Source organism: Protomyctophum parallelum, assembly GCF_964188405.1.
Source record: "Protomyctophum parallelum genome assembly, chromosome: 4".
NCBI lineage: Eukaryota > Metazoa > Chordata > Actinopteri > Myctophiformes > Myctophidae > Protomyctophum > Protomyctophum parallelum.
Genome location: NC_139700.1, coordinates 6,367,178 through 6,393,550, shown reverse-complemented (window position 1 = coordinate 6,393,550; position 26,373 = coordinate 6,367,178). Strand labels below are relative to the sequence as shown.

Below are 26,373 nucleotides of genomic sequence, written 5' to 3'. Positions count from 1 at the left end.
TCAAGGAGATGGTGTCTGGCTGCATGGGGCCCCGGCCACAGAATAATCTACAGAGCCCTGAGGGGCCAGTAAGGGGCTATTGGACTCAGACTGGGGGGGGGGGGGGGGGGCTCAGGGAGCAGATAGAAAGAGGGAGAGCGAAAGAGAAGAAGGGAGAGAGAGAAAGAGAAAGAGAGAGAGGGAGAGATGGAGGGAGCAGGGAGAAAGAGGGAGAGGGAAACCGAAAGAAGGAGCAGAGAAAGAGTGAGAAAGAATGAAAGGCAGAAAGAGAGGCAAAGAGAGAGAGCTAGAGAGAGAGATATAAAGACGAGAGTGAAGGCTCACCCATACTCCAGTTTTAGGTGATAAGCTACTCACCTTGTCGGTGCACGGGAATGTTTTCACCTAAGCGGTGGATTTGATACTAGGCGCTCATAATCCCTCACCTAAGCGGTGGATTTGATACTAGGCGTTCATAGTCCCTCACAGTCACCTAAACGGTGGTTTAGGAGGGCCCGCCTCCCTCCGGAGCGAGCCAGGATGAACGCGCTGATTGGTGGTTAGAAAAACAGAGATAAGTGCTGCAGGGGGTGATCGTGAGTTTCTTATCAGTTATCACCACCAGCTAAGTGACGTCATGTTTCCCATTTCCCAACCAACGCACCGAGGGTGGTCACCTAAAACGGCAGTATGTATGGGCCTTAAGAATCAGTAAGTGAAATAATTTTGCAACGGCGATATAGTTCGGCCCGGTGGGTTCACGAAGGCGGTAGGATGTTGGTGGTGGACGGGAGAAGAAAAACAGGAAGTGATAGAAGTGACTGCGGTCAAAGGCCAAGCATTTACAGCAGTAGAGACAAAGGGCGGGGGGTGAGGTGTGCGTAAAGCTGTAGGCACCGGCCAAGAAAGGTACGATCGGCTGAGGTGGCTTCAGAGTGCTTTGGAGAGTCAAACCAGAAGACCACATTATGAAGGTCATGTTGTGATACAGTCGTTCTATTAAGTGCCATTCTAATTAATCAATTAGATTAGATGTTGAGTAAAAAAAGGGGAAAAAAAGAAAGAGTGTTTCCACTCGGTACCAGAGAACGGCTGGTTCTTGTAGCAGAGATGCTTTCAGCAGATGGTTTCAAGATGACGTGAGTTCTGCAGAGGAGAGAGGAGAAGGATACATCTCAGCATCACAGGCCAGACAACAGAGGTGTATCAAAGTGCAAGTGTGTGTGTGTGTGTGTGTGTGTGTGTGTGTGTGTGTGTGTGTGTGTGTGTGTGTGTGTGTGTCTCACTGGTGTGTCGTTCCACTGCCGTGGAAGGTCTTCGGGCTCAGGTGGGTAGGACATCCAGGAGGGGCTTCGGTACGAAGAGGGCGGGGACATGACAAAATAATCCGAGTACCCCGGCCGATTGGCTGATATGGCGTAGACCGCTGTCATCGGGTTTCCTGTATGGACAAAAAGCTATTTTACTCGTCAGCAGAATAAAGTGTTGTTTGATGTCTGTCACAACTATATTACATAATCGCCTAATCAGCAATTCTTTGAGATGATCGCAATGAATTGATATTATCACAATTATTTGGTGTAATCACAATTATTTGATATGATCACAGTTATTTGATATAATCACAATTGTCTTTGCATAATCGTCAATCCTGTTGTTGGTGTTGTTGTAAGCTTGCAAATAAACTATTTCCACTGTTTTGTAAAAAAAAATTGAGAAAAAAAAAGAAATGTGTCAGTGATATTTGTATATTTAACCCATTCTGACCGGGCACCCATTTTGGTGTTGGCATCATGTTATGCTTTAGCTATTGAAAAATAGCAGATCTACAAGCTCATATCGCGCCACCGAGTGGCGCGATACGAGCTTGTAGGTCTGCTATTTTCTTTTTAATCGAAGAACGACTGACATTTTTAGAATCTGATCTCAGGTCAGAATGGGTTAATCAGACCAGTGTGTGTCCAGTGGAAACCTCGTGTGAATCTGATCTCAGGTCAGAATGGAGCCCGGCTGTAGAGCACTGAGTCGGTAACGATGGAAGTTGGAGATCCGTGCCCCACCCGGCTATGCAATACCCGTTGTACCCGTGTCAGAGTACCCGTTCCACCCATCTGTCCGTGTCCCTTTTATGCCCATATTTCTTTATCTGTCTCTCTGTGTTCCATTATTCCCATATGGAGTTCTGTGGCAGGCATTCCCAAATATGGAGAGTTGTGACGTCAGAAGAGGCCAGCTCCATATATGGAGCCTGGACAGGGCGGGGCGCTGTCCAGAGCACGGGCAGAGGCCTTTTGGACTGTGGGGGAGTGGAACGGGTCTGTCGAGTCTGAAGTCGGTGGGGTGAACGGTTCTCCAGTTATGTGCATTACAGCCGTACACACGTATGTACATACATACAGACAGACAGACGTGGTGCATTTATAGATAGATTTGTCATATCTGCCTTGTTCGTTCCAACGTTCAAAGCAAAAAAACTGAATTGTTAATCGTAACTATTTGTCTGACAATTAATCGTCATTATTTAACACTTGAGGTTTCTTGGGTCCTTGGGTTTTAAATGTATAAATAAATACATAAAATATACGTATAACGTACACACACACACACACAATGTACAATTGTTTTTGTTGTGTGTCATCTTTTAGTTTGAAAAAATGCTGAAATGCGCATAGCCTCTCTCTCACACACACACGCACACACACACGCACACACACACACACACACACACACACGCACACGCACACACGCACACACACACACACACACACAATACCTGAGTAGGTGGTAATAGACTGGTCAACAGTGACAGCAGGGAAAGGGGCTCTAGACAGTGGCAGGTAGGGGGCGCCGTTGAGCTGCAGATCAGAGACCTCTGCTATTCTTGGCTTCAGCAGACTCATATCTGGAGTGGAGCTGTGGACAAACAACAAGCAGAGCTACCGTCACTGGTGGAAAGTAATAAAGTACAGCACTTAAGTACTGTACAATTTTGAGGAATTTTGTACTTTACTTGAGTAATTCCAATTTCCAATACTTTAATACTATACTAGTCAATACTATAGAATAGAGGCGAGTCGAGTGCTGCTGAGATATAAGTTAAAACATCTTGTATATGGAGGAGACGCGTCCCACTGGGACAAGCATACATTTAAAAACAATTAAAAGCCACTGACCAGACTATTTCAATAGGTGCACGCTAACCCCTCCTACACAATAGATAAGAAAAGGAACCGAGTGTTTTTTCTTTATTTTATTTTTTCTCATTTAAAAAGAAAAATGTGTGTAATTCAGTTGATTTACAACAACGTGTTGGGAAAGTTTGAGAGCAAGAGTGTCTGTCCTGTTGTCTTTGTTTTGTTTGTCTGTTCACATTTGTCATTGTTTAACTGTTTTTAGTTTTTTTCGTGTTTATCACATTTATATATCTTTTTTTATTATGTATTGTATTTGGAACATTTACATACTGAATTACTCATTATCATTGTTAATGATATTCTGAAGTTGCCATTATACAAAATGCCTAATAAAAACAGTATTAAAAAAAAGCCACTGACCAAACATTTGGTGGCTTTTAATTGTTTTTAAATGTATAGCCCTGGCTATTCATTAAGGCTTTTTAAATGAATCCTTGCGAGAGTGTGCTTGAAGCTTGTCCCGGTGGGACCCCACTTTTCCAATACTTTTACTTGAACTTAGGTAAAAGTATCAATACTGCAATATAGAAATATGAGTAAAAGCCTGGCACGTAAAAGTCCGGCAACTCGCTCGCTTGGGGGTCTTCTAGTACGGAATTGCCAATATGTGTTATTTCACCGTGTTTGGGTGAGACCGGGTTGACTAGAATGTTGTACAAAAATATTTTGAATCAATAAAACTAATCTCAGTTTAGAAAAAGTACTTTAATTTAAAAAGGGGAAAACAATTGACAAGAGGAGAGTGTGTTCCGGTTGCAACTGTAATAATGAGGCATTTATTATCTGAATTTGCTTCACAGCAGTGTTCCTAAGTGACTTCTTATGAGCTGGCTGGCTGGGTGCATAATAGTGCAGTAATAATCATTCATTTCCATTTCATCCACTCATATTGTAGGCCTGAAACGCATCCAAACATCCAGTGGTGGAAAAAGTACTAATGTAAGTAGTAATGTTTTACTTAAATAAAATCAGTATATAGTATATCAATACTGCAAAGTAGAAATACTGTACTCTGTTGCAAGTAAAAATCTGGAATTCAAAATGTACTTGAGTTGAGTGTATTGGCATCAAAATGTATGTTAAAGGTATATTCAAGTGATTTCACTTGATTCAAATATCACTTTTCACTTTTTTTGTTTTGTTGTGATAATCCTCCCTACTATAGAGTGTGCTGACCATATAAGGAGTTCCTCCCTGTCCCCAGTTAACCCCTGGGGGTAAAAAAACATAGGTGTAGTTTTTGGCTAGGTGGCCCAGCCTTCATCCAATCAGGATAGAGAGGGGCCTTCCGCCAAGAAGAAACCCTAAATACAAAGTCAATACACAATTGCACATAAAAACAACTCCAGTCTGTCTAATTAAGTACTGTCACCTCATAGACACATGAAAAACTGGAAAAATACAAAAATTGTGGCACTCCATCTTTAATGTTCTACTACTAATGTAAATTCTATACTATATGCCCTGCCTTGGGACAGGTAAGACAGAGGCCTCTATACATAGGCACCACGTAGGTTTCTTATTTGTTGTGAAACCCCTAGACAAAATAGTCTTATGACAAGTCTAGAGGCTAGGGTTTCACTGCCTTAAAAATCTAAATATATATATATATATATTTTTTAACCCACAGCCCTCAAAACCCACAGCCCTCCTATGAGACACAGACCGAGTAGGTAGAAAATGGTGGTATTTTATCATGAACATTAAGAGTGAGAACCAATTATTATGAAGATAGGTTGAAAAGTGGTGAAGTGGTCCCTTAACCCTTTTTGGGGCGTGAACCCCTTTTGGTGATTTAAACATTATGTAATAATTTAGCTATTGAAAAATAGCAGACCTACAAGCTCGTAGCGCGCCACCGAGTGGCGCGCTACGAGCTTGTAGGTCTGCTATTTTTGAAAAATCGTGAAAATGTGGCGCAAATCTTTGAATATATATATTCTTTCAAAGTGAATGTTTTTAACTCAGGTCTAAATGGGTAGTCTAAAAAGTACATAAAGTAGTTACTTTCCTCCACTGCAAAAGCATTTACTGTACAGCGAGAGCTGCCAGCTTGCAGACGCTTTGCACCTCGCCCACTTTCTCCCTCTGAGCAACCTTACCATGCACATTAAAGAGACTGTCTCAAACACTGCACTGCCTATGTCAACCATCCAAACGCACTGAATATATTACACAGAAGTTGACCGTTTCATACTGAACGCTTGGTATATTTGCAGTCAGAATGTTAATAGGTAGGAATACAATTGGATGACCCCAAAAACCCTACAGAAAATAAAATTGCAAAAACTTGACAGTACTAATGCCATTTTGTTTCGCAGCGTCTTTGTAAAATACCACAAAAATAATAGACAATATAAATGATGTTCTTGTAATGTGGAAATATTGGCGTAAGTAACTACCATTTATAATATTTTGTTTTTGAGCTCATTACGCTCTGCAGTGGAATATTGCAGACATTCCTCTTAACTAATTGCAAGAAATCTCTTCCGCCACAAGATGGCGAACATGCGCCGTCATGCAGGCTAATCAGCTTTAGCAGTCAATCAATCGCTGTAGTCCTAAAGTGCCCAGCAACACAGTGCACACAGCAACAGCATTTCAATGAAGGGGGCTGTGTGCAGTTCAAAAGATGCAGACTAACTTATGGGCCTTGGCTTGCCCACAGCAATGAGACAGGGGAGGGGGGGGGGGGGGGAGGGGGGAGAGAGAGAGAGAGAGAGAGAGAGAGAGAGAGAGAGAGAAATGAATTTTCAATTAATATTATTCTGGGTTTTATTATGTAGTGTACCTGCTTTTTGCAACATACACACTTGTCCTCTCTAGTAATAATGTATTATCCATTATACATTTATTTAGTTTTTTTATTATTCATCCGAAATTCACACTAAAGCGCATTGGTGTGGCCTCTTGTTATGGTTATCCTGCGCCCCGGGGGTTCCCACTGTACCACACTGACCGACCCTATACTCAGAAGTTGGGGTTGTTTAGTGTGCGTGCGTCACTGCGGTGTCTCGAGTGCTCCCCGGCGGCTAAATTGGCCCTTTGAGATGTATTATTAGTTTACACACGCATCAACGTAGACAAACAGCAGACAAGCTAATGTCATAAATTACCTTTCAATGTTACTGTGTATTATATTATTTTAACTGGTCGTTCGTAAATAAGCCACACTCATAGTGCGTTCTATGATGTCACCGCCCAGTGCACTAAAAAAAAAACAGCACATTCCCGAACGCACCCTATAATGTTTTGAGGTAATCTATATATGCATATGATTGCCATGTATGGTTCTGTGCATACTGTATTGATGTGTGTGTGTGCGTGTGCGTGTGTGTGCGTGCGTGTGTGTGTGTGTGTGTGCGTGCATGCGTGTCATCATACCGCAGTAGCGAAGTTCCAGGCGGCAGTCCTGGTCGCGAGGGGATTAGTGGGGGGGGCGGAGAGCCAATCCCCATATCAGGAAGCTGAGTAAACCTGAAACCCTGCAGCAGCCAATCACAGTGCGGAAAAACACAATTCCAAATGAAGGCTACTGTACTTGTCCAAAGAGACGTGCATTTAATGGAAACATGTAGAATAACTCAAGATGAAAGGTATACAACGGCACACTAATGCAAGGGGCTTGTCACAATGCCATGGCCTGCCATGAGTTATTGCTGCATTACATAACAGCGACTGTACACTAGGTCTTTCCATGACATGATCGGAGTCAGAAGACTTTGGCAAAAAAACATATTCATTTCAACTATTAAACTATTAGTAAATGAAGGCGGCCAGACCATTTTCTACAGTCTATGGGTTTGGATACTTTTATGTACTGTAGGTGAGGTGAGGGAAGAGATTATGCAAGTGAGGGTGAAAAAGTTAAAATGCTGATTTAATATATTGTGTACACGCATTGCCTTATGCACGGCTTTGTAAAAACTGTTGCCACTGCATTCTAAATGAGCTTTGTCTAGTTCTATTCTCATGTATTCTTTCTGCGTACACAGCATCCACACGTTTCACTGTCATGCAAACATCTCTCTAGGGTCTCTAATAAACCTTTGTTGTTGCCTATTCCATTCTATTGGAATGGAAAAAAATAACCTGTTCAAATATTAAGTATGCAGAAATTACTACTACTACTACTACTTTTCATTCATTACATCTATAAAACCCAGAGACCTGGTGTCTCTACTTTGGGCATGTCATTACAGGAAAATTATTTTTCCTGTAAAACAGCAGATTTTCAAGCCCAGAATATGTTGCTTTGTGATGTGTTGTGAGCTTGTAGGTCAGCTATTTTTGCTACTCTTGCACGACACACCGTATAAAACAGGTCATACATTTATGGGGAAAAATTAAGATGAAATATGGAAAATAATTCTGCCCCGACGGCGGCGAGATTCTATTATCCCGTTACTTCCCGCTAGAGCCTCTCTCCAGTACTTACAGGCTTAGGCAAGCTACATTGATGCATTTCCACATAGCTGGGAGTGCTCCTCTGTCTGCCTCCACAGGGGTGGTTCATGGTCCCCGGGGCGCTCGTCACCCCCTCGCTGTACGGGCTGGTGTGGGAAGGGTTGTAGGCGCTGTGCGCGCTGTGCGCGTGGTGGTGATGGTGGTGGTGGTGGTGGTGGCTGAGGGAGGGGAGATTAAGCCTGAGTTGTGTGTGCGCGTGTTAAAAATAGGCATTTTGAACTTGTACATTTCTCCTTTCATTGTCAATGGCAAATATTGAGACGTGTGGGGTCAAAAGCTATATAAAGGCTAAACTAAATGTAATAAATAACTAAATATACTGACAATTTTGTCAACAAATAAAAACTAGACTAACATGTTAGGGAGGGACTAGTCACTAGTGGATAAGAGATCCAGTAGAACTAAAAGACATTTTATGCTTGGTTGCACTCTGAACAGTCTGATACACGCTTAGCTCACAACGCGTTGCTTTGTGAGCTAGTGGATCGGCTATTTTGTGTAGAATCAGCCATTACAACGCCATCAAGGCCAGGACAAAATATGTTCAATCCACTGTAGATTTAGGGCTCCATTTTCGTCACTTATCCCTAAACTTCTTTGCCTTGTTTTACTATTTTGCAAAACATTTTTGAATAGTTAAAATGGCCAGTCTACAAGCTCACAACGTGTCAATGTAGATTGGCTAGTTGAACTATTCAAAAATGTTTTTCAAAATAGTAAAAAAAAGGCAAAGAAGTTTAGGTATAAGGGGTTTAGCGGTGACGAAAATGGAGCCCTTAGTCTAAAACTAGAGTAAAACTAAAACATTTCAGATGACTAGTAAAATGTGACTAAAACCAAAACAAATTTTGCAGTCAAAATCAACACTGCCAAACAAGGAAAACATCCGCTAAATGGAGCTGTACGCGCCTCTCTCTTCGCTCCACACATCAGTGCATATTGTACATTATGAACTTCTGTCAGAAGCATTTGTGTCTGTGTGTTTTTTTGTGTTTACTTGTTTGGCGGGGATGGGGGGTCGTGGTCCGGAGGTGCCAGGCTGAAGGCGTTGCCTAGCAACATGTGCATCTGCGTGCGGACCTCGTCGATGGAGGGCTGCGAGCTGAGTGTGGAGGAGTCGGAGCCGCGGTGACCCTTGACCCCCAGGCTGCCGGTACCAGTCGACCCGGCGCCGTATCCCAGAGAGCTCATCAGACGATCCACGTTGGTCTCCTCAAAGGGCTCTAGTTCACCCTGGAAGAACACAAACGTGCACGCACGCGGTCACTATGCGATATGCAGTACAGTGGTCTGTCTTCCACTGCTGGCCTGCTTCGCTTTGCCTAAAAAACAGAAAAAACACGGGGAAGCAGCTTTTTGCTCCTACGGGCCGACAGCGTGGAACAAACTCCCACTGTACCTTCGACAGGCAGCCTCTGTAGACATTTTGAAAGCACAGCTCAAGACCCACTTCTACACATTTTTTGTTATTAATTTATTGCATTACTGCTATTATTTTTAATGTTTATGCCTTGCTTTTCTTTTCTTTCTTTCTCCATTGCTCTGTAAAGCACTTTGAGCTGCATTTCATGTCATGAAAGGTGTTCTATAAATAAAAAGGTTATCCTTGAAAATCAAAGAAAGGGTCCCGCTTTCATCAGGACAGGCATTGTCTGTCCTGATGAAGGTCTAATCGACCGAAACGTTGACGCAATAAAGAGCAACATTTTTGGCAAGTTTCTGACAGTGTGCGGGACCCTTTCTTTGTTTTTCAAGGATAACATTTTTAAGTATGCTTTTATGCCCTACGCACCTGTCACTATAGCCTTCTGAGGTGGGCATTGGCCTTTTGCTAAAAAATTTAAGGTGTTATACATATACATTTTTAGTATTATTGTTATTTATTGATTGGCCGAGCGACGGCATGCCACCGACATACGCAGCCGATTACAGTATACTTGCTCGCTCTACTCAATAAATCCTTCATATATACAGCATACAGTACATAATAACTAAATGCATTTGAAATTAAATAAAAATTGTACAGGATTTCAATAAGACAGCCAAAAACTTATATAGGATTGCAATTGAAAAATAGCAGATCTACAAGCTCAAAACTCGTCGCAGTGTGACACGTTCTGAGCTTGTAGATCGGCTATTTTCATCAACAAAACAGCACAGGCATACTGATACGATGTTTCGACCGGTCGAATACCGGTCGAATACCTACATTATGATACCAATTACATTTGTACTTTTGCTTGAGTACATTTCTAATTCAGAATTTTTTACTTTACAAGTATTTCTACATTGCAGTATTGATACGTTTACTTAAGTAAAACATTTGAGTCGTTTTATTCCACCACCACAATGGACCGCATCATGTCCAAAAACTGGTATGCTCTTTTAAATGAACGATCAGGATTGTCCTGTGCAGTAGAAATAGATAATGCTGTAGACGTATTCATCCAAGGTACAACATCACAGACTCATAGAATGCAGGTAAGCTGCAGGTTCCACACAGCAATAAATAATGTTGTTTCTGTCGGCTCTACAAAGCAACAACACACATTTATAAAGCTGATGAGATCGGACTACATATCTATTCGCTATACACCCACCCACACATCCACACACCCACATACACACAGCTGCAGTCGCACACATGCATGCATGCACGCACGCACGCATGCACACGGTTATCCATGCTGCATTACAAAGTGTTCAGCACATCCTAGGCTATTAAGCGCTATCGAGTTTCCCATCTGAATCCATGAATAGGCTGTAATGATATTCAGAAGCCATTGACATTCAGCTATATAGGTAGGTAGCATGGCTGCTGCCACTATATACTGCATCACAGGCCAGCAGGAAGAGATTACGCCCTCGCTCCTCCTGCCTGCTTCTCAATCTGTCTTTATGTCTCGCTCTGCCTCTTTTCCTCTCTCCATTCCGATTCTCTCCATATTTGCTGTCTTTCAAATGAGAAACTCTCCCCCATGGACCCTTCATCTGATCTTCCTTTATTGGTCTCACTTTACTCGTTCCCTCTCGTCTCTTTGTGAGGAGATTTATGAAGTTCATTGGAAGGTAATTTACTAATCCTCTACGTCTGAATTCTGCGCTGCATTCTGAAGCTTAGAGGGGAGAATTGGGAGGCAGAGAGAGAGAGAGACAGAGAGGGAGAGAGAGATATAGATGGAAAGAAAGAGATAGAGACAGAGATGAGACTGGAGGATTAGCCTCACGTACCGTACTGTAGGTGACAGAGCTTTCATATGTGCCAGTCCCTGTGTGACCTCATTGGAAGAAAGTAAGAAAGTAGAAAGACACAGACAGACAGACAGACAGACAGACAGACAGACAGACAGACAGACAGACAGACAGACAGACAGACAGACAGACAGACAGACAGACAGACAGACAGACAGACAGACAGACAGACAGACAGACATGTACTCACATCATAGCCGTTGTTGCGTATGCCTCTGCGGGAGCGTTCTCTCAACACCAGTAGGTCCATCTCAGCCTCCACTGGGCTGGGGCTGCTCAGTGACTGCCGACTCCAGTAGGTAGGCTCTCTGGGATGGGAGTACCTCATGGACAAATACACACATCGTCAACCGTCTGCTATATACTACTTCTTCTTTTCCTGTCTTTGAAGCATGTGGTTAGATGACAGTTTTCTTTTAAGCTGCAAGGGCAGAGGGCTGCATCGTATGGTGCTCTTCTCCACATTCACAGACGGTTGTGTCGGTTTCATAGCCCCATCTGGCCATAGCAGCTTTTGATCGCCCCGTTCCTATAGGCTGTTCTCAGGCGGTTGAGTGTTCCACCGGACCCACCAGACCCACCAGAACCCACCAGACCCACCAGACCCACCGGACCCAGACCCATATAGTCTGAGAATAAGTAAATCACGCATCCTACATGGGTCTCGTTTTTTCCCCCATTCTGAATTCCCGTAGACTTTTTTTTTAACAGAACAAAGACATATTTACACACCGTCAACTAAGAAGTGTGATCCAAAAATAAATTAATGATCCCAGCGGTTTGACATCTTTTCCCTCATGGCTTTAGTCGCAGAGATCGCCTTTTGACCTCTTTTTTCTATATATTGATTATGTTTTCACAACGTCTCACAAGCGTCTATCACTCTGGTTATGTTACGTGCGATGAAGTAAACAGCAAAAGCAAAAAAACAGAAGTGAAAAGTCTGCTGGTTTATGCGGTCTATGGGAACAGATTTTTTTTTTTATCCTAATATCTCTGGTTCTCTTTCCAGGCTGCGTTTATTATTGAAACAAGCTTGATTTGCAGCATCATTTCTACAAAATGTATGTTTTTGGGTGAATTAAATAACATTCGCGGATATGTTACATGTTCCTGTTATTACATTTCTGTCTATTACTATTCAATCAATCAATCAAAGGTCAAGGTCACTGTATGGATATAACTAAACTTTGCTGTTTCATAGCTTCACTTAACCCCTGGCCTACCGTTCCCGGAAAAAACGGATTATTGCTAAAAATACAAACCTCCCGTTCACGGAATTCGCTAATATCACTAATGTTGGATGTAATTTACCAGAAAACGGCCGAAATCTGCGTGATCGTGCGCTATCGTGCACGCGCGCCGTCTCTATGTGCGTCGCTGTAAAAAATGTGATATTTTGCGATGTTTTGGGGTTGATTTGAGGTTAATTTGACTTAGTTATGAAAAATATAGCATTAGCTTAGCAATCCGGACCAGCCAAGTTAGTGACTAGGGTCAAAATACTTCCGGATGTTGTTGATCGTTGAACCGGAAGTGACTTAGGAAGATTCGTCTATTTTGGCCAAAATCAGCATAATGGTGCGTTCCCGCCATCTGGTGGCAATTCGAGAGAATACACTAGCAAACCACCAGATCTTTCTATTAATGTGAAAACGATGAATTAAAAATATGCCAATTTGTTACCCAAACAAAATAATTGGGATTGGTAGTCCAAGGGTTAAGAGGCCACTCACGGAATAAACTCGACAGTCACTGTGACTTTGTCTCTTGTCTCGTTACCTCTTGTGACAACCCGCAAAGGAGGCCCTCTTCTCCTCGGCCGTCATTGGCTCCTTGAGACCGTTGTCATGTCGACCGAGTCGGGCGTCGCGGAGAGCGTAGTTGTGGCTCCTGCTCTCGGACAGGGAGAACTCCCCGTAGCCCTTCCTCCTGGCCTTCTGCCGCAGCTTGTTCCTGTACTGCTCGATGTCAGACTTCTGCTTCAGGCCGCTGTGGTTTGCCTGCATCGACGCATATAAATAGAGAAAAAGCTGGTGTTGATTTTGACAGCAAATTTTGATTCAGTTAGTCATAGTCTTTTGACTCAAATTAGATTTTAGTTTTAGTCTTAGGGCGCTTTCACACCCAAAGTTCGCTTAGAAGGTCCGGATCAAGGACCAAGGACCAAATATTAGCATTTTGATTTTGGTCCGTTTGGCGTTCACACTGGACTTTGTAAAGCGTACCAAATATGTAAACAAATGACACGTGGACATGTTAAGCGAACCAAATAGTGAGGGGGAAAAGAACATGAGGGGAAATCACTGTCTATACAAATTTTGGGGCAACCTTCAGTCACACAGAGAGAAGAGAACAGCAACATGACAGGCAGCAACAACTTGCTATTGCATTCATTCATATTAATTATTTTATTAGCCAAATAAGAGCAACAGATGATTTTATTTAACATTAAATATTTCTCTGTGTCTCCCCCTCATGTACACACACACACACACATGAAGACTCACATGCTTTGTCATAACTTGCGTGGCGGCGGCACATGCTTAAAATAAAACAGCCTGTCGGAGTGGACCAATAGCAGCTAGCTGCAGCCTCGCCAAAAGCCAAAAACAACGAAGCCTGTTTAGCAGAAAACACCTCCCGAGGCAACAGAACAGAGAAGACAAAAAAATATATATAGTTTGATTCACACCGTCAGCTTGTTCTTTTGTTGTTCTCACTGTCTTTGTCATTGCATCGCTTTGATTACGTTAATGGACTTCTGGTATCGTCGCATTATTATTAGTAGTCTATTTGAGAAAGCCCATCAAGTCAAGGGTTGCCTTTAGTCTTAAAGAGAATAATGACTGTGCTGGCATTATATAGCCTACTGTATAGCCTAGGCTATACAAGTCAAGCATTATAGCCTAGGCAATACTATTTTGATCAACTCACATCAATAATACCGGGTGAAAGAAATATGTCACATATTGTACAATAGCCTATGAAGTTAATATAGGCTATATTTAATGGTTTGCACTGCAATGACATGACAATGATCTGAAAAATGAATGAAAATCTATTGTGCCGTGCCGTCGCCCCGGATCGCACACAAATAAAATAAATTGCCAAGACCACTAACATTTTATTTAGGCATATCTCGCTCATTTCTTATGCGATTTTTAAAATTTAAATATCACCATAATCCTTGGGAACTCTACTTTCAATTGGTGTTGTCAGCCAAGACTCTATTGTCTTCCAATCTAACGATATAGTCACATTACGCACAGGTGCGCACAGGGGCTGCATGCGTCTTCCTGTGCTGTCATTACGAGAGAGAGAGAGAGAGAGAGAGAGAGAGAGAGCGCATAGTCTGATATAGGTTATATTAAAGGCCTGTAGATATAATTGCTTGCATGCGCTGAGAGAGAGATGCGCTCCAAATTTACCATAACGTACATACCATTCCGTGTACATCTGTACAGTGTACAACTTGTACATCTGTTATTTTTGCGCATGTGAACCACGCTGCCATTACATTTGCGCTGCGCAGTGCGCCTCGACATATATGCGTCTACTATTAAAATCAGACTGTCAGCTCAATAGTGATCCCCGTAAAAAAGACATGCTTTTATAACTAATTATTAATGCAGCCTCACAACTGCCGACGCCCGACGGCTATTTTGGCTATCGTACTGTATTTGGTCCTCTATAAAGTCCGAATGCGTTCACACCAGTAACGAACCGCACCGTGTTTCGTTTGGAAGCGAACCGAGTTCGGCCTTTTTTAGCGGACCATGGTTCGTTTCTTTGATCCGCACCAGAGTTCGTATGCACGTTCACACCAACCGAACCAAAGGGGTAAGCGGACCATGGTTCGTTTAAAACGAACCAAACATGTCCGGTGTGAAAGCGCCCTTATTTTATCAAATCAAAATCAGATCAAACTTTATTTGTATGGCACATTTCCAACGACCGAGGTCGAACCAAAGTGCTTCACATCACAGAGCATAATAAAAACATACATCGAGGCAAAAGATGAGGATAGGAAGATAAATAAAAGCAAAAAAATAAAAGGAAGGAAAAGCATTATATAAAAAAATGTCAGAACAGAACAATATATCAAAACAAAAGGCAATTCCATAAGTGCATAGGTAGGCTATAAAGGCCACGGTGAACTTAATTAGGAAACGCAATTGAAAATAAATGAGTCTTTAGCAAGGATTTAACCCATTCTGACCTGATTTTGGTGTCAGCATCATGTTATGCTTTAGCTATTTAAAAATAGCAGATCTACAAGCTCATATCGCGCCACCGAGTGGCGCGATACGAGCTTGTATGTCTGCTATTTTTTGAAAAATACGACTGACATTTTTAGAATCTGATCTCAGCTCAGAATGGGTTGATCAGACCAGTGTGTGTCCGGCGGAAACCTCGTATGAATCTGATCTCAGGTCAGAATGGGTTAAAAGTTGCCAATGACCGAGCTGAGCGAACATGAAACGGCAGGGCGCTCCAGAGACGCGTCTCCTTTGGTGTTTGGTCCTGAAGTGTGTATCAGGCACAATCAGGAGAGACTGCTTAGCCCATCTCAGGGCTCTTGTTGGGACCGATTGATCAATTCTGCCAAATATGGAGGGGACAGGTCAAAACAGACAGGGAGCCAGTGGAGGGAGGCGAGGACTGGGGAGACATGGTCACGCCTATTTGTGCCAGTGAGGAGGCGAGCGGCGGCGTTCTGTACGAGCTGTAGACGTCTGGTTGCTGACAGGTCGATGCCTGTGCATGAAGTGCATTACAATAATCGAGTCTTGAAGATATGAACGCGTGAATGACTCTCTCAAGGTCAGTACGGGGCAGATAGGTCTTTACCCTAGCCAGAAGCCTTAATTGAAAGAAACTGGCCTTGACCACAGAGCTAATATTATGCTTATCGAATTTTAAGTTACTGTCAAACGTGACTCCGAGACTCTTGACTTGAGGACCGGATGTTGGCACTGAGGGGACCGAGAGGGGTGATGGGAGAGCTTGGGTCGTGGTTGAAAATGATGACTTCGGTCTTGCTTTCATTCAAAGTGAGGAAGTTTGTGTTCAAAGTTTGTGTTCAACGTGCATCCAATGTCACCTGAAAGGCTGAAATGTTATTTTGGCAGGCCTTGATGGCATCGTAATGTCAGGTTTTACACTTGGATGCACGTTGAAAATAGACGATCTACAAGCTTTCCAAACTTAATCCGCTTTAATGACTTTTGTCTGCACTCTGCAGTAGCTTAATGACTTAGTGTTAAAAATTTTACGCGTATTGTGAGCTTGTACATCTTCTATTTTCAGTCCCCCGAGTGCAAGGAAACATAAAATAATCTCTTCTCATTAGTCCCTCCCTAATATTAAAGTCTAGTTTAATTTTCTTGACGAAATTGTCAGTATATTTAGTCATAGTTTTAGATATCATGGATTTTTTTTTTAATAGCTATTAATTAAAACAACAACTTTAGTATACTGTATGTTTTAAACTGTAATTAAATTGATTGGTTGCTTATTAATTATGAACATAATCCATGCATCCATCCATGCCGATCTAACCCGTTCATCATTGCAACAGTAACCCTGGATGTCTACAGAATACATTATCAAGAGATATTGCAGCTCGTAAAGTATCTGTCCCGTAACAGTAGACTGGGCGTGAGATCTCGGTTTAATTTGTCCAACCTCTGGGGACACAAACAATCACTTATAAATCACCACAAACGACCCTGACTGCAGAGGAGACTTGGATGGGATTGAACGAGCGAGAGGCAAGGTGGGTGGGAGTGGGACAGACCAAGTGGGAGTGCATCATGTACAGTATGTAGAAGGTTCCTGACAGTTTTCTGAGAAATATATGTTTCTATGTCAGTCGTTTTTCAAAAACAGCTCGCTCGTAGCGCGACGCTCGTAGCGCGACACTCGGTGGCGCGCTATGAGCTTGTAGATCTGCTATTTCTCAATAGCTAAAGCATAGCATAATGCTAACACCAAAAAGTTTTTTTCTTGCCTGGTCGTGACACCACTATGATGTGGATTTCGGGGAAATTAAGACAGGAATTGCTGGTCATGGTTTATTCAGTGACAGACATAGCACAGATTCAAAACCCTGGAAACGGTCCCATATGTACCACCAGCTCTGTCTGTCTCTCTGTGATGTTCACTCCGCTCTCCCGACGGTCCTCCTTCTCGTCTCGAGAGCTACAGTCTTTATATACAGTTGCCAAGATCTCTATATCACTTTGGCCTTTAAGCTGATCGGCTAATTATACACATATCAAATGTGTTTAATCCTCATAACAGATGGGACTTGAGACAACATGCATGGTCCTTGGATGAGATGGTCAGTGTGTGGTGCACGCTGTCATATCAAATGGTCAGTGGGATGAGAGGCATTCTTGTTCTTAATATAGTTCAGACTTCAGAGCATGGACATGACACAGCCTCTCTCTCTCAGAGCATGGACATGACACAGCCTCTCTCTCTCTCAGAGCATGGACATGACACAGCCTCTCTCTCTCTCAGAGCATGGACATGACACAGCCTCTCTCTCTCTCTCTCAGAGCATGGACATGACACAGCCTCTCTCTCTCAGAGCATGGACATGACACAGCCTCTCTCTCTCTCAGAGCATGGACATGACACAGCCTCTCTCTCTCTCTCTCAGAGCATGGACATGACACAGCCTCTCTCTCTCTCTCAGAGCATGGACATGACACAGCCTCTCTCTCTCTCAGTGCATGGACATGACACAGCCTCTCTCTCTCTCTCAGAGCATGGACATGACACAGCCTCTCTCTCTCTCTCTCTCTCAGAGCATGGACATGACACAGCCTCTCTCTCTCTCAGAGCATGGACATGACACAGCCTCTCTCTCTCAGAGCATGGACATGACACAGCCTCTCTCTCTCTCAGAGCATGGACATGACACAGCCTCTCTCTCTCTCAGAGCATGGACATGACACAGCCTCTCTCTCTCTCAGAGCATGGACATGACACAGCCTCTCTCTCTCTCAGAGCATGGACATGACACAGCCTCTCTCTCTCTCAGAGCATGGACATGACACAGCCTCTCTCTCTCTCAGAGCATGGACATGACACAGCCTCTCTCTCTCTCAGAGCATGGACATGACACAGCCTCTCTCTCTCAGAGCATGGACATGACACAGCCTCTCTCCGCTCACAGAAGTATTGAAGTACAAACTGAACTCCCTGGGCAACCAGTGACCTCCAGGAAAGTCTGGATGGCAACCGAGGAAGGTCTGTGACGCCGGAGACAGTGGAGAGACAGCTGACCTCCAGGAAAGTCTGGCAGGACAACAGGGGGTCAGCAACCTCTGTTGCAGCACTCGCAAGAGGGCACCACGCAAGCTATACAGACCGTGCAAATGAGCATTACTCCAGAGTCTCCCGAGAGGAGAGGGGAGGAAGAGAGACTCGATAGGACAGATCCAAACGACAACAACTATGACAGTGACACAGGCGCCAGAGAAGGCTCCCTTGACTCAAATACACCAGAGTAATCCAGAAATATATTAAATTCGCATCTTTGATGTATTTACAAACTGAACACAGTTTGCATTATGTACCTAATATGAATTGTTTCATATCGGCATCAAAATGTAATCTAAGTACAAGAGTAGAAAGTACTCAATATGCAGAACATGTCCCATGTCAAGGTTTCAAATGTTTAAAAATCTTTTGAAAATGTGACACGTTGTGAGATTGTAGATCGTCTATTTCCAAATGCCCAAAATATGCAGGGCTGAAGTGTTTAATGTATGTTTTTGCAATAATAATCAAAATCTACAAAGTAACTAGGCCTAGTAACAAATAAATGTAGTGGAGTAAAAGTACAATATTTGCCTCTGAGATGTAGTGGAGTAGAAGTAAAATAAAAGTATTGAACATTGGAAATTCGCGACACATCTCCTGTTTCCATAGCATGAGGCAGCTTGATGAACAAGTACACCCCTGGACATGACCCTACTGTACGGTGCCACTGCCAACTGTTATAGGCACTGGTTATCATTTTTCTATGTATGACTCGGCCAGCGATTGAACCCAGTCTCGGGAGAGACATCTCAGACTGGGTGGTTGTGAAATTATTGTATAGCGACAAGATCTGGATTCTAAATGTATGGCTCCTTGAGAAAATGCACCCCTGGGAAACAACATCAATACATCACGACAACAATATACCCAAAAAGGAAATGAATGTAGATAAGAATACACCTCGTGATATCATGCTGTACAACATGTGTGGTACAATTACTGATCAAGATGCAACCGGATTGAAGTTGCCGCTTTTAACCCATTCTGACCGGGCACCCATTTTGGTGTCAGCATCATGTTATGCTTTAGCTATTTAAAAATAGCAGATCTACAAGCTCATATCGCGCCACCGAGTGGCGCGATACGAGCTTGTAGGTCTGCTATTTTTGAAAAATCGAAGAGCGACTGACATTTTTAGAATCTGATCTCAGGTCAGAATGGGTTCATCAGACCCAGTGTGTGTCCGGCGGAAACCTCGTATGAATCTGATCTCAGGTCAGAATGGGTATGACAGGACAATGCTACAGCGCGTCTACAAAATGATGACTTTTTATTACCATGGGGGATGACGGACTGACCCCACTCTGTGTGCGTGCGTGCGTGCGTGCGTGCGTGTGTGTGTGTGTGTGTGTGCGTGCGTGTGTGTGCAGACTGAGACTCACCTCTCCATTGAGGACGACGACAGAATCTTGACTATGGGAGGACGATGAGGGGTATGAGTAGGTGGGCTGCAGGGCCGTCATGGGTTTAATGGTGATCAGGCGCAGAGAGCCAGTGTGGTCCTCATAGGGGTCTGCAAACACATGTAGAGCAGTGGTCCTCAAACCGTTTCATGTCAAAAATAGCAGACCTACAAGCTCGTATCGCGCCACTCGGTGGCGCGATATGAGCTTGTAGATCTGCTATTTTTCAATAGGTAAAGCATAACATGATGCCAACACCAAAATGGGTGCCCGTTCAGAATGGGTCTGCAAACACATGTAGAGCAGTGCTTCTCAAACCGGTTCATGTCAAGGACCCCCGAATTATAGCCCACAGACGCCCAATTGAAAAGACATGCCAGGGGGAACCCCATAAGAGAAGACTTTTACGGCTCTAGCAGTGACTCTCGACCATTTTAATTTCAAGGACCCCCAGTTTGACATGCATTAGACCCCCATTTAATGGCATTTCTGTCTCACGGAACCCCAATTTATATTGTAAAATCACTGTTAATTTTACTCTGAGAGTGTACAAATGCAACCAAATGGACCCCAACGGGTCCATTTGGTTTCCATTTGTACAATCTCTGAGTTACAGTCCCATAAGGGTCCATTTTGTTTCCTAACTATCATTTAGCTGGGGGGACCCCCTGGAACTCCCTCAAAGGACGCTCTCTCTGTCAATACAGAAAGAGAGAGATGAAGAGTCAAAGCAAACTTATGTGCCTCATCGAGCGACCAATGTCAAGACATTATAGTGGAGGGAAAAGTACAATATTTGCTTCCGAGAACACTGGGTCGAACATGCCTGACTGTTAATGTGAGTCACTGCACGTATGAAAATGTTTGCTCTCGGAGTCGTTACTCATATGGCCCTCATTAGCTTAGATTAGCTTCCCCATGGAAACATTAGCATAGTGTGTACATGCAGTGTGTGTAATGCTGTGTGTGTGTGTGTGCGTGTGTGTGTGCACGTGTGCGTGTGCGTGCCGTACAAGTGCCCTTTGCATTAAATGATGTGCATCACAAAGCATAAAACTAACCAAGGCGCAACCGCGGATATATGTTCACATCCTTCTCCCTGCAGCGGAAGTAAAGAATGGGTGTTAGTTGGCAGTGACTCAGATGATGCCAGACCTCTTCATTGAAGAGCTACAGAAAAGACTGCCGGCAGCTACAAGCCCACGCCGTTGGTGTTGGCACTTATCTCGGTTAGAACGCAGGGAGTTTAAAGTTAGTTACTGTCGATATTTGTATTCAACTTGTGTGCTGCTTGACAGTTAAAAACATGGCATTAACCCGTTTTGACCTGAGGTCAGATTCTAAAAATGTCTTCTACATCCTGACAGTTTTCTGAAAAAGCTATGTTTCTATCTCAGTCGTTCTTGTCTGCTTGTAGATCTGCTATTTTTCCAATAGCTAAAGCATAACATAATGCTAACACCAAAAGGGGTTATTCCCGCCCAGAATGGGTAGCACACTGTCTGCACCAGGTCCAAAATGCATAGTGGTGATGGTAAAATAACAGAATAGTATTATTAGAATATTGTTTTAGCCTATTATCACTTATCAGTCTTCCCTGATAGTGAAAAGAAAGGGGGAAAAAAGCCCGTCTCTCCTTTTCTTACTAGTGCTATACAATACACAATTCATACTTGAATGAATAGCTAAACATTTTTGCATTATTTTCATGCTCCGTTTATATAATTTTTTTCATATTCTCTAACATGAATTCATGTATATTGCACGCCATTTTCAGCAGTGCTTGTTTTGTTTTGATTGTGATAAATACGAATCCCCGCTGTTTATTGGTGCCGAAATACATCAAAGCACATTTAGAGTGCTAAATTAAAGAACAAATTGCAGTTGCAAACAAGGCAAATTGGAAATGAAAACTGCCCCACACACAAAAGCACTGTAAACTGTAAACTCAGACCTTTTTCCTCATGCATATATGATAATAGGGGATTATTTGAATAATACATTGCAATAACTTTTTCACAGAAGCCTAATAGCTGGGGGCGCACTTGTAAAGATTTGGCTTTTGGTGACTTTTGAGTTTTTTAATTTTGGCTTCGTGTTAGGTATTGGGAGCGCCCCCTAGTGGTCTGTTTGCACAGACTGAAATATTAGACACATAGGCATTACTATTGGGTGTGCTAAATAACATACTCAAAGTTTAGGAAAAACGAACATTCAGAAAGTCATAGTTTTCAAGATGGCGTCCACGGTGGCTAAAATTAGCTAAAATGCCTATAAACTGGGATTTAATATGTAAAAAATCCTAACAATTATGCACTTTGTAACTACATTTGAATTTTGGTGTTAGGTATGGGCATTGCGTATGGGTTTTCAAAAACCATCGCAAGCTAATTTGGCTCGCCCCCTAGTGGTCGGTTTGCAATGAAACCACTATTAGATATGTCAGTATATGGTTGAAACCCCAAATAATAGAAGAGATTTTTCATTGGATTATCTTACTAGTGGGTGTGCTAAATAACATCTAGAAAGGCATCGTGTTCAAGATGGTGTCCACGATGGCGCTGCCGGGAGCTTAAAATGCCTATGGTTTCATTGCAAACCACTAGGGGGGCGAGCCAAATTAGTTTGCGATGGTTTTTGAAAACCTTATGCCCATACCTAACACCACGCCAAAATTCAAGAAGCCAAATCTTGGTGATTTCTAACGAGTTCGCCCACAGCTATAAAGTCTTTTGAGAACTCTTCTGATCCCAATTAGTTTTTTTCCTATCCTTTACTATGTTTTATTACTTTCCTATGATCATCTATTTGTCTTTGTTCCTAAAACTAATAACTCTATTAATCTTTCATTTTCTATGTCACTGCCTCGCCATGTATCTTTTTTTTTTTTAAAGATCCCCTTCCAATTTGTGAAAAGATCACTTTTTGGTCCATCTCCTTATTCTCCTGTTTTCCAGAGGCCTTGTACTTCCAAAGGCTTAGAGGGGAAAATGGAACAATTACTCATCCCAACCTTTCCTCCTGGCATCCGTTCATTCCGCAGAATAAACACTATAAATCAAACAAATTACTGTGAACACCACTGGCTTGCTGATGCAAAGGAGATTGAAAAATCACAGTGTTTCAGAATGTCACTGAACAGAAGCTCCGCAGTTATCGGGTGTGTTTTCAGGTCCAGAAAGAATTCTGTCTGGTTAAACTACGAAGAAATAATTTGTAGTGTGTTTACTGACACCATTGATAAGCACACATGCCGCTGAAGAGTCCCCCCTGGTGATGATATATGTATGTACAGTTTGAGTCACTGTTTTTGAGTTCTAGAATCTAGATCAACACTAACACATGTTTGCAGTGATCACTGTGAAACTAACAGGACAAGTAAGACGCGCAAACGCGGGAAGCGAACGCAGCTCGTAAATTGCAATAACAACAATTAGAATAAATTACGTACTTTTTTTTCCTTTTTAGTTAGTAATCTTTTTAAGTTTTCTACTGTGTGTGTGTGTGTGTGTGGTTGTGTGTGTGAGGGTGTGTGTGTGTGTGTGTGTGTGTGTGTGTGTGTGTGTGTGTGCTACAGCTGCGCCGGTGCGCCCTCTGGTGGCGGGCGGGTGGTGTCACAGCGGGACAGACACACAGACACACAGACAGACATGATCTGCAGGGTCTCATAGTTAGTGCTCACTGCGTTCGCAAAAATAAAAAAGGAAAAAAGTATAAAACGTAATGTGATAAAAATATAAAATAAATATTGAGGCCCTGTTTAGGAGTAGGGCTTTGAGGAGGGCCAGGAAGATCATGGCTGACCCCGCACACCCAGGCCACAATCTATTTTTGCCCTGCTCCACTCAGGCATGCAGGAGATTGCGTTCTCTAAAGATTGTGAAAGCCCGACACTCAAACTGCTTTTCCCACCTCGGCTATAACCGGCTCCTCAATGCTCCTGGTGTCCCCCCTGACCCTCCCTTCACCCCCACTCAGAGTGGAATGGACTGACCTAAACACTCTCTGCACTTTATATTGTATTCATTATTCATCGTTGTTTGCACTGTCTTGTCCTGTTGTTTTGCACCTTTCCTAATGTTATGTAACTGCATTCTGCTGTCTCACCCAACTAAATTCCTAACATGTTTACATGCAATAAAGACTGATTCTGACGTCACGTAGATGATACTTTGGTATGGTAAGGAAGAGGTGTCATTTCCAATGTTATTATTTCCAAATGTAGCTTTTAGTTTTCGCTTGATACCGTTTCATAGAGACAATACAATCACGATCTATTATACCAAATGGAACGTTATATATTACACAGCACTTTGACATTCAAAAAATGCTTCGGATATGAGCGAGTTAAATAGTTAAATAAAAATTGGTATATAATCATTTGTCTGGAAAATAATTGTGTTTAAAAATATCGTGAAAAATCGCATCGTGAACATAATATTCAAATCGTGATTCGAAACGTATCGTGAGTTCAGTGAATTGTTACAGCCTATTCTATAGTTAGTATAGTAGCTTAATGACTACTATTAAGTCATTATTTTATTAATAGTATTTGTGACTAGTTTCTTTTATTATCCAATGTATTTGTATTTGAGTTCATAAAGTTAACATAGAAGTAAATGCATTTGAAATTAAATAGAATTGTTACCTTTCAGGATTCTAATTCAAAAATAGCAAAAGATAATTCAGGTTTCCAATTCAAATATAGCACAAATAGCAGATCTACAAGCTCAAACCTGTTTTGTGCTTATAGATCGTCTATTTTTGTGACATAAAAAAATTGTAGGGCATTCATTTACAAAAGAAAAAAGAAAGTTAAAATACAGAGATAAGAGGTTTCTGCCTGCACAATATATACACACACATAGAAACACAGACAGACACACACATGCGCGCGCACACACACACACACAGTCACACACACAAACACACACACACACACACACACACACACACACACAGTCACACACACAAACACACACACACACACACACAGTAAAACCTGGGAGCTGACCAGTACAACCTCAGTCTCATACTGTTGGACACTAAGCAGCTCCAGGGGGAGCGGTTGGGGGTTCAGTGCCTTGCTCAAGGGCACTTCAGCGGTGTTGGGTGAGTGAGTGATGAGAATCACTTCCCCACCCAGAGTTTTCCTGCCCGGCCGGGAAATCGAACAGGCAACCTTTCGGCAACAAGGGCGCTCCTCTAACCCTTAGCCCATTCTGACCTGAGATCAGATTCATACGCGGTTTCCACTGGACACACGCTGGTTCTGATTAACCCATTCTGACCTGAGATCAGATTCTAGAAATGTCAGTCGCTCTTCGATTTTTCAAAAAATAGCAGACCTACAAGCTCGTATCGCGCCACTCGGTGGCGCGATATGAGCTTGTAGATCTGCTATTTTTCAATAGCTAAAGCATAACATGATGCTGACACCAAAATGGGTGCCCGGTCAGAATGGGATAATATTAGTCGCCCTCTGGAGTTTAGAAATATACTTTTAGTGGTCCTCTCCATCATCAAAGTTGCCCAGCCGTAACAGCTGCTCTTTGACAACATTTTATATGTCATGAACTTTCTTGGACGTTATGTGTGTGCCAAAGCGTGAAAATGACTCTTCAGACCTATTACGTGAGAAATAGGCTTTTTAGAGGGATGGGAAAGAAATAATATTTTATACCCTGACTCCTTGACTCAAGCACTATAACTATACTATTATAGCTGTGGAGAAGTGTCCTGCCCTCCAGAATGAAGCATTGTGTGCTTAAATCCTGTAAGATGGTCACATTGAAAAAGAACGAGTATATGCTGTAACCATAAACAACCCTTAGCTCCCTGATTCATAGTGCAGGGCATTCATGTTGGTGAAAAATAAGTTATGCTCATTCCATCAGCATACAAGAGAGCTTCTGAAACGTATTCCTGTATACAGTGAGGCTTCAAAATGATAATAATTAAAAACAAAAATGTAGGAAACCAAAAATAAATAGACCCAGTGTTTGGGAAAGTAAGCATAGTAAGCTTCGCCAAGCCATGAGGAGCCATGTCTCCTGTTTCTGTAGCGTGAGGCAGCTTGATGTACAAGGACACCCCCCCTGGACATGACGCTAGTATGTCACAGGGACTTAACCCATTCTGAACGGGCACCCATTTTGGTATCAGCATCATGTTATGCTTTATCTATTGAAAAATAGCAGATCTACAAGCTCATATCGCGCCACCGAGTGGCGCGATACGAGCTTGTAGGTCTGCTATTTTTGAAAAATCGAAGAGCGACTGACATTTTTAGAATCTGATCTCAGGTCAGAATGGGTTAATCAGACCAGTGTGTGTCCGGCGGAAACCTCGTATGAATCTGATCTCAGGTCAGAATGACTTAAATTATCCCAGTCCAACCCTTGATGCTGAGAGTGCCAAGCAGGGGGTGCCATTTCTCTTTGGTATGACCCAGCCGGGGATCGAACCCCTGACCTCCCAGTCACAGGGCGGACACTCTAACCACAAGGCCACTGGGGAAACAGTGTCTTATCTCCTCCAGCATCAAAGCCTTTGTCTCACCATTGCTGGCTCTCTTGTGGCTGCCCTCTGCCTCCTTGGTGACCTTGCTGCCGCTGGTGGCCGTGCTGCGGCGTGCCGCCGACGACGTCTTGCTGCCGCTCAGCTTCCCGGAGCCGCCGCTCGACACCGAGCCGTTCTCCTCACTTGGCAACCGCCTGCCGTAGCCATGGCAACAC

General features: G+C 42.9%; 1 protein-coding gene across 1 annotated transcript in view; it reads right to left on the bottom strand.

The window, feature by feature from the left end:
* Positions 1 to 988: 988 nt before the first annotated feature.
* The window catches only part of kiaa1549la (KIAA1549-like a), a gene marked incomplete at its 5' end in the record, with an annotated part of 99,904 nt that continues 74,519 nt past the window's right edge, over positions 989 to 26,373 (bottom strand). Inside the window, 10 exons of the mRNA XM_083764117.1 lie at positions 989 to 1,125; positions 1,266 to 1,420; positions 2,753 to 2,892; positions 6,558 to 6,658; positions 7,612 to 7,798; positions 8,638 to 8,873; positions 11,083 to 11,215; positions 12,675 to 12,895; positions 19,616 to 19,746; positions 26,198 to 26,352. Coding sequence (XP_083620243.1) covers positions 1,096 to 1,125; positions 1,266 to 1,420; positions 2,753 to 2,892; positions 6,558 to 6,658; positions 7,612 to 7,798; positions 8,638 to 8,873; positions 11,083 to 11,215; positions 12,675 to 12,895; positions 19,616 to 19,746; positions 26,198 to 26,352 — 1,489 coding nt within the window. The 3' untranslated portion in view covers positions 989 to 1,095. The remainder of the gene's footprint in view (positions 1,126 to 1,265; positions 1,421 to 2,752; positions 2,893 to 6,557; positions 6,659 to 7,611; positions 7,799 to 8,637; positions 8,874 to 11,082; positions 11,216 to 12,674; positions 12,896 to 19,615; positions 19,747 to 26,197; positions 26,353 to 26,373) is intronic.